Source organism: Scyliorhinus canicula, chromosome 4 (genome assembly GCF_902713615.1).
Source record: "Scyliorhinus canicula chromosome 4, sScyCan1.1, whole genome shotgun sequence".
In the NCBI taxonomy this organism is placed as follows: domain Eukaryota; kingdom Metazoa; phylum Chordata; class Chondrichthyes; order Carcharhiniformes; family Scyliorhinidae; genus Scyliorhinus; species Scyliorhinus canicula.
The window spans coordinates 145,536,896-145,545,374 of record NC_052149.1 but is presented as its reverse complement, the minus strand read 5'-3'; the positions used below and the strand labels follow the sequence as shown (position 1 = coordinate 145,545,374).

The window sequence follows — 8,479 nt, the reverse complement described above, 5'->3', positions numbered from 1 at the left end:
TTCAGGCACTGTGTCCATGTTGACAGTGTAAATAAATCACTATATTTTTTTCTTCCCTACCCCCACTCTAAGTAACACTTCAGCTTGGTAACTGACCAAACGCAGAGAGAAACTGAACCGTCAGCATTTTGACTGGGTGATGTCAGCACCAATCAATGCAGGCTGGGGGCAGAGCTTGTAATAGAGCCCTGAGAATACAGGTGTATAAGTACGAGGTGCAAGGTGTAAGTGCTTTGACAGTTGCTTTGTCAGAGTGTCTACAGGTGATTCAGATCTGAGCAGATTATGAGTTCGTTCGATCTCCAGACACAGTCGCCCCCTCGATGCAGTCCTCAGTTCCCCAGCATCGGTCAAGAGCCACCAGAGATGAACATCTTCTGCGAGAACTTCTTCCACCAGCAGAATGCACAGAGGCCATCCAACTATGACATTGAGGATTACAGCGCATCCAGCAACCCCTACCTCTGGTTAAACGGACCTTCCATGAACACCTCGTCATACCTTCCGGGCTCCAGCAGCAGCCCCTTTATCCCACAGTCCTACGGGATGCCACGGCAGTTCCTCCCCAACAGCAGTGGTTTGGGAGGCTCGGACCTAGGCTGGCTCTCCATCCCCAACCAGGAGGAGCTGCTGAAGCTGGTGAGACCACCCTACTCCTACTCAGCCCTGATTGCAATGGCCATCCACGGCGCACCTGATAAGAGGCTGACCCTCAGTCAAATCTATCAGTACGTGGCTGACAACTTTCCCTTTTACAACAAGAGCAAGGCTGGATGGCAGAATTCCATCAGGCACAACCTTTCTCTCAACGACTGCTTTAAGAAAGTACCCAGAGATGAGGACGATCCAGGTAAATTGATTTTAAAATTGTTTTATGTCTCTCCCTCAAAGCCACATTCCTGATAGATTTGTTCGTGAAACATTGGTCACATGTTCCGACGTTTATGGTTTAGCTTATTTTACCGGCAGGGTTTGAAATATTGATTAAAGTTTCGGGAATGAGGCAACAACTGGGAGAGCAGAGGAGGCTGTGTTTATTGAACCCACATGACTGAAATGGTCATCGATACTTTAAAATGGCACCACACCCATCAATGTCACACCAAAGTCAGTGCTGTCCACTTATCCAGCTTTCACCTCGCATTTTAATTGAGTGACGAAGCTGGAGGGCTGAGACTCGTAATCATAGAACCATAGAATATACAGCACTGAAGGAGGCCATTTGGCCCATCGATTCTGCATCGGCCCGTGGAAAGAGCACCCTACCCAAGCCCACACCTCCACCTTATTCCCGTAACCCAGTAACCCCACTTAACCTTTTTGGACATTAAGGGCAATTTAGCATTGCCAATCCACCTAACCCGCACATCTTTAGACAATGCAGCATAAAGCCAAGGTTGAAGGATGAAAAGGACAAGAAAATGAAGTTAAACCAGGAGTTTAGGAAACATAAAAGCTTTGGATTTAGTGATAATGTGGAGATACCGGTGTTGGACTGGGGTGAGCACAGTAAGACGTCGTACAACACCAGGTTAAAGTCCAACAGGTTTGTTTCAAATCACTAGCTTTCAGAGCACTGCTCCTTCCTCAGGTGAATTGGATTTAGTGGATAGTTGACTGTACATGGAAAGTGGAAGGACCTGCTTCAGTTTTAGGTCTGAGAACTTTAGACAATGTAATTAACCTAGCATGTGGAAGCCATGGACAGAAAGAGGTTTAGAAAAAACAGTTCTGAGGGACATTGGTTGTACTTGAATGGGTTAGAATAAAACCCAGCTGCTCAATGAGGACAACACTCAGAGATGCTGAAATGTGAGTGAGACTTTCCAAAATTGGGAGTAGATTGCCCAACTTGTCGATGAACTGACTCAGTTCACCATCTCACGTCATCTCACGTGTTTTTTTTTCTTTTCTCCTCCCCCTCCACCTACATATTCCAGGGAAAGGAAACTACTGGACACTGGATCCTAACTGTGAAAAAATGTTCGACAACGGAAACTTCCGGCGCAAGAGGAAGAGAAAGTCAGATCCCAATTCCGCAGCTGGCAGTGTTGGCACCGAGAAGTCCGACGATGGCAGTCACAAGGCACCCCAGAGTCCAGGAATCCTGGACACCTCCTCCATTAGGACAGGAACCTCTCCGGAAAAGAAATCTTCTCCCTCCATCTCTGCCCCCTGCCTCAGCAACTTCATCTCCAGCATGTCGACTTACAACAACCCGACAGGAGGGAGGCAAGCTTCCCTTGGACTGGTCAATGACACCTCCCAGAGGATGGGACAGAATATGATGGGGTTTAGCTCATACTCACCTTCCAGTAACATCCTGGGCCAGTCTGGGTCAGAGTGGTCTGACCCGGGAGCATCAAACCGTTATGGATATTCTTCGGTGCTAAACCAATTCAACAACCACTTCTACAACAGCATCAATGCAAACAGTCTGTTGTACTCCAGGGAAGGAACAGAGGTGTGAAAGGCAGATTCACTGAATGAAGGATCAATGTAAAAATTAAATAATTACTGCAACAAAAAAAAAATTCATTTGATGCTATGTAGTGTATTTATGAGAAAACATTTCATGAGCAATTATATTCCAGTTTTTTAACTCTGCAACTGGAATAAAAGAAGTGTAGCACAACCTAAACCAAAGGCTTTGAGAGTTGGAGAAATGTATGTGTATATCATGGAGATGCAGGACCTTGAATAAAGGTTGAAGCCATTAATTTCCATTAACTCTAAATTTCTAATGCTAACGGACCCTGTTAATCCTAAATGGAGAAACAGATCCTTTTTCAAATGATCAGGCCCACAATATTTAAACAGAGCAAATCAGTATCAGAGATTTAAAAGCCATAGGTAGGGATGCGATGGAGGGCTACATTGCTCAGGACTGAGTTAAGGGCCTCCCATGCCCATTGAAGCAGAGTTCAGGCACCACTTTAATTAAATATACTCTGAGCCAATTCCCCACGAGGCTGTTTCATTTTGGGCCTCGGATAAGCAGGAGCTCCTGGAGGCATTGGGCACCTCTGTGATCAAACACGCGCTAGTACTTAAGGGTATCCAGATAGAGTACAATCTGTAGCAAACAAAATATTCTTTCAAAAGCCCCTTCAATTGGCTTTTGCCTCCTGAGCTGGGAAAGGGTCAAGCTCATCTTATTGCCTCCGACTACTAGCCAGTAGATACTGTGTCTGTTAGAAAACTTGTGACCTTTGGCCAAGGATCAGGAGGAGACTTCACTGTGATTATCTTCACGGTTGATAAGCATAACAACATTCACTCCCCATGTTTGCAATGAATGAGAAGGGTGGCAAACGCCTATCATAATGCAATACAGGTGTTCAGAGGAAGGGAGAAGCAAATTGGTAAAGATCCAGAAACATCAATAATTTTATGTACACATTTCAGTCCTAATGTTGCTAATCTCAGCATAGTTACTTAAACGAGTGGGTTATGGACAGTGTAATATTGAGTGTTTTAGGCTTTCTGGAGTGTGTTACATATGGCACTTGGTTGTTTGTAATTTTAATTAATTGTTCACTATTTTCAGCAAACTTGTTATTGTGTCTGATTGCGGTTTGTAATTTGTACATTTTTCTTACATTCATTTTTATGCTTTGTAAAATATTACCTCAAAGGAGAAAGGGAAATCATTTACAATAAAATATTTTGTAAGGGAGTTGCTTTCTTTCTCAGTCTTGTTCATACAATTGAAGGAAAGTTCTTCCAAAATGTCATAAACATTTTCCTCACCAACTTTGTGGACACTGAACCAAGGGGTTTTGGTGCTGTGAATGGAGCATGTCTTGCTGCAGGTGCCTCATGTCAGCATCAAGCACTTTCAAACCAGTTACTGTACAGCAAAGTACAGGGTTCAGCTCCCACCAGAAAACTCACACTACTCCAGAAAACACTCCCAGGGAAAATACATAAAGCAGGAGGCCACTTAGCCCCTCGAGCCTGTTCACCATTTAATAAGATCATGGTTAGAATCATAGAATCAGAGAACCCCTACAGTGCAGAAGGAGGCCATTCGGTCCATTGTGTCTGCACCGACACTCTGAAAGAGCACCCCCACCCCGGCCCAATCCCCACCCTATCCCTGGAACCCCATCTAGGGAGAATTTAGCATATCCAATCCACCTAACCTGCACATCTTTGGATTGTGGGAGGAAACCGGAGCACCCGGAGGAAACTCACGCAGACAAGTGGCGAGGGTGCAAACTTCACACTGACAGATCTGATTGTAACCTAAAATCCAGATTCCTTCCTACCCCTGATAAACTTTCAACACCCCCCCCCCCACCCCCCACCCCACCCCGTTGTTCATCAAGAATCTACCCAGCTCAGCCTTTAAAATATTCAACATTCTGCTTCCACTGCCCATTGAGAAAGAGTTCAAGAGGTGTGCAACATTCCGAGAAAAAAATATTTCCCCTCATCCGTGTTTTAGATGAGCGACCACCTGTTTGTAACAGTGACCCCCTCTAGTTCTAGATTCTCCCACTAAAGGAAACATTTTCACCACATCCACCCTGTCAACACCCCTCAGGATCTTCATGGTTTCAATCAAGTCATCTCCTACTCTTCTAAACTCCAGTGGATGCAAACCTTACCTGTCTAACCTTTCCTCATAAGTAACCCGCCTATTCTTGGTATTAGGCGAGTAAACCTTCTCTGAACTGTTTCTAGCACATTTATATCTTTCCTTGGATTATGTGATCGAATGTGGTGAAGCACATTTTAACCCCCCAGAGCAGACACACTACAGGTTAGATACTGAATAAAGCTGGCTCTAAAGTGTCGCAATAAACACTCCCAAGGCAGCTACAACATGAGTTAGGTACTGAGTAAGGATACACCGTCTACAGCAGCACGGTATACCACTGGTTCGCACTGTTGCTTCACAGCTCCAGAGACCCAGGTTCGATTCCCGGCTTGGGTCACTGTCTGAGTAGAGTCTGCACGTTCTCCCTGTGCCTGTGTGGGTTTCCTCAAGGTGCCCCGGTTTCCTCTCACAAGTCCCAAAAGACGTGCTTGTTAGGTGAATTGGACATTCTGAATTCTCCACCAGTGTACCCAAACAGGCGCCGGAGTGTGGCGACAATGGGATTTTCACATTGTGGTGTTAATGTAATCCTGCTTGTGACACTAATAAAGTTTATTACATTATTACACTCTCCTGTTGAAGAAAGAAGCGCTGTCATTTCTTTAGCACTGTCATGCCAACTGGGTTGCTTGACAGCCAATGAAGCAGTTTTGTCGCTATGCAAGAATTTGGAGCGGGATTCTCCATTGGCTGAGGGAGAAAGAGGGGGTACGGAAAGGGTCCAACATCGCCATAGCTGCTGACAGTTGTGCCGTTGGCCAGGGGGCTTCTGCCAGGGCTGGGAGGAGTAGTGGGGGGTGACCAGGAGGTGGGTTGTGGTGTCGGGGTGGATGGGCATAGAACACCATTGCCGCAGCCAGAAAGGCAGCCATACAGCTGCACCTGCCACTGACAGCTCACTGTGAACTTAGGGCCATCGGTCATATGGGTGTCCCCCCAGACTAACCCCAGGTGCCCTCTGGCCCCAGCTGACCCATCAACGGTATGGGCTATATCCACCACAACCAGTGCCATCTTGTTGGTTGGGATGAGTGTGTGTGGGGAGTGTAATGTATATGTGCGGCTGCAGTTTGTCCGCCTTCTGAGTGTCAATCACGGACCCGGCGAATCCCACACCGTCTTTCATTGGAATCGATTGTGTTCCACGTGGCACTGGTGCTTGACCCTCTACAGTTGCTGAATCGGTCCAGGTTTGCCACCAGTTTTGCTGTCGTGAATGTCCACGAATCCTGCCCCCAGCGTCATCCGTGTCAGGAATGGCGAATCCTGCCCATGGCATCGAAACAAGCTCCAACAAACAACAATGTGATGAAATTGTGTTTGTTATTCAAATATTGTTGAGTTGAATTTTAGCTATGAATTTTTTCCATGTCCCGTGATCATCTTCACGAGGATCTCGATGGAACTATAGGAACTCGTTTCATTTGAAATACTTAAGAACGGCATAAGATCAACCCTCTAATCTCATATACCAGTGTACATCTAGGGCGGGATTCTCCGGTCCCCCAGCCACAACTTACTCGATGACTTAACGTTCGCTGGTGGTGGGATTCTCTCTTCCCACCACTTGTCAACGGGAATTCCCATGAAACCACCCTATGCTGCCAGGAAACCCATGACAGCAGGAAAACTGGATCCCAACGGTGGGAAAATTCTGGCTGTAAATGGCATCGTGGGCGCAAAATTCCACCCATGCAAATCGGAAAACGAGATTCTCACCAGCTATTTCTCTCACACTCAGATTTTTCCCTCCTTTTTAGTCTTTTCATCATCCTTTGTTTGTTTTTTTAATATTCTGTCCAATCGTCTGACTTGCCATCCATCCTTGTGCAATTATGTCCTTTTTCTTTAGGTTTGATACGATATTTAACATTTTTAGTTGACCACGGATAATTGGATCCTCTCCTTGGAATTTTTCTTTTTCGTTGGAAAGTATCTATTCTGCACATTCTGAAATATCCTCTGAAATGTCTGCCTCTGAATCTCCATTGACTTATCCCTTAACCTAAATTGTTTGTTAACTTTATCTTGAACTGCTTTCATTTCCTCATAGTCGCCCTTAATTAAGTTTAAAATATTAGTCTCAGACCCACTCATCCCTCCCTCAATCTGAATGTAAAATTCAATCATATTATGATCACAGTAACCTAGCACTACAAATGAGATCATTAATTAAGCCTATCACATTGCATAATACCAAGTATAGTCTGCTCTCCGGTGGCTCCAAAACATGCTGTTCTAAGAAATTATCCCCCAAATATTCTATGATTTCATCATGTGTGTTAACTTTGCATGTCTCATTATTCCAGTCTGTATGCAGATAAATCCTCCATGATAATTGCCTTACCTTTCTGACAAGTTCCTACTATTTCTTCTTTGATACCTTGCCCAACTATTTTTTTACTGTTAGCAGGCTGTATATCGCTCTCACAAGTGACTTTTTTCCTTTATCATTCCTCATCTCTACCCAAACCATGGGTGTGATCAAACGGCCACATCGCGCCCGACCCAGTGACACGATGAGGCGTTAAATCCTGTGAGAGCCCTCTTGAGAGATTTGCGATGCTCGGAACGCCTTGCGAAATATAACGAGATCTTGTGAGACGTCGTGATCTGGATCTCATACTCGCTGGGCAAGATCCAGATAAACATATTTAAGTGAGCCTTTAGGTTCATATAAATATGTCGGCACTCAATTCTCCCAAGGCTTTGGAATGAACGCATGCACCGAGGCGACCTTGCCATGGTGCTGTTTAGCATTGGCCCACACAATGTGGATCAGGCGTAACGCACCTAGTGGGGTCTCCCAGGCCATCGGAGGCCCCCGGGTGGCTGGGCTCTGGGCAGGGCAGGACCCTGGCACTCCCACCGGAACCTGTAATGATCTGTACATCTATACATACATCTGCACATACACCAGGGACTGCAGCACAGATGTAACAGCCACAGCACCACTAGAGGGCAGCATCAAAGACGGGTATAAAGGGTCAAGCCCAAGGTAAGATCGGCCTCTTTGAGAAACACAGATGCAGTGAGCAGGAGCACACAGAGACAGCTCAATATAGGCAGTTTACCTAGTTTCACGGTTCATATCTCTTGACTGTTCTACATCTAGTTGAGCTCTGGAAGCAGAACGAACCCTTTGAATAAAGTATTCGTGTTAACTGTAAGTCTACAGACTTCATTCAGACTTAGAGAATAACATATGGTACCCGGAGTGATTTCAGCAAGCTAGCTAGACACCAGCAAGAGAAGAGGACTTAAACCAGACATTCGACCATGGAAGGCCTCGCAGCATTCGGACCCTTCAGATATCAATCGGCATGATGGACCCAATCCAACCTCCACGCCTGCTCAAGACCACTGGTAATATGCATTCCAATTGAAAAATGTTTATACAACAGTTCAAAATATATCTAGTAGCTAAGGATTTAACCTCAGCGTCTGATGCCAGGAAGATAGCCTTGCTGTTATCCCTGGCTAGGCCATAGGCACTAGAAATATGTAATTCCTTTACCTACCTGTCAGGGGAGGACAAGGGCAAACTGGAAATAATCATGAAAAAATTTGAAACCCACTGTCAATCTGAAATCAATGAGATATTTGAAAGATTCAAGTTCACCAGGCGCTTGCAAAAAACGGGAGAATCTGTCAGCAGTTTTGTAACTGATTTAAAATTACTAGCTCAATCCTGCAACTTTGAAAACCTCCGTAACTCCTTCATCAGAGACCAGATAGCCAATGGTATATCTGATGAGGGACTTAGAAAATCCTTATTAAAACGAAAAGACCTAACCCTAGAAACAGCCATGCAAAGATGCTCTAGATATGAAAAAAGTAAAGAAGAATATGAGGAGTTTATTTACCGGG

General features: G+C 45.1%; 1 protein-coding gene across 1 annotated transcript; it reads left to right on the top strand.

Annotated features, from left to right (window-relative positions):
• The first annotated feature begins 241 nt into the window (after positions 1-241).
• Positions 242-3,679, top strand: foxi3b (forkhead box I3b). Its single transcript, XM_038795312.1, has 2 exons — positions 242-850; positions 1,941-3,679. Exons 1-2 carry the CDS (start codon positions 286-288, stop codon positions 2,468-2,470), a joined length of 1,095 nt encoding a protein of 364 aa, XP_038651240.1. The 5' UTR covers positions 242-285; the 3' UTR covers positions 2,471-3,679.
• Positions 3,680-8,479: the final 4,800 nt, after the last annotated feature.

Coding starts and splice junctions, on each gene's coding strand:
- foxi3b (XM_038795312.1), top strand. CDS start 286: ATGAGTTCGTTCGATCTCCAGACACAGTCGCCCCCTCGATGCAGTCCT. Junction 851..1,940: donor CAGAGATGAGGACGATCCAG/GTAAATTGATTT, acceptor TACATATTCCAG/GGAAAGGAAACTACTGGACA.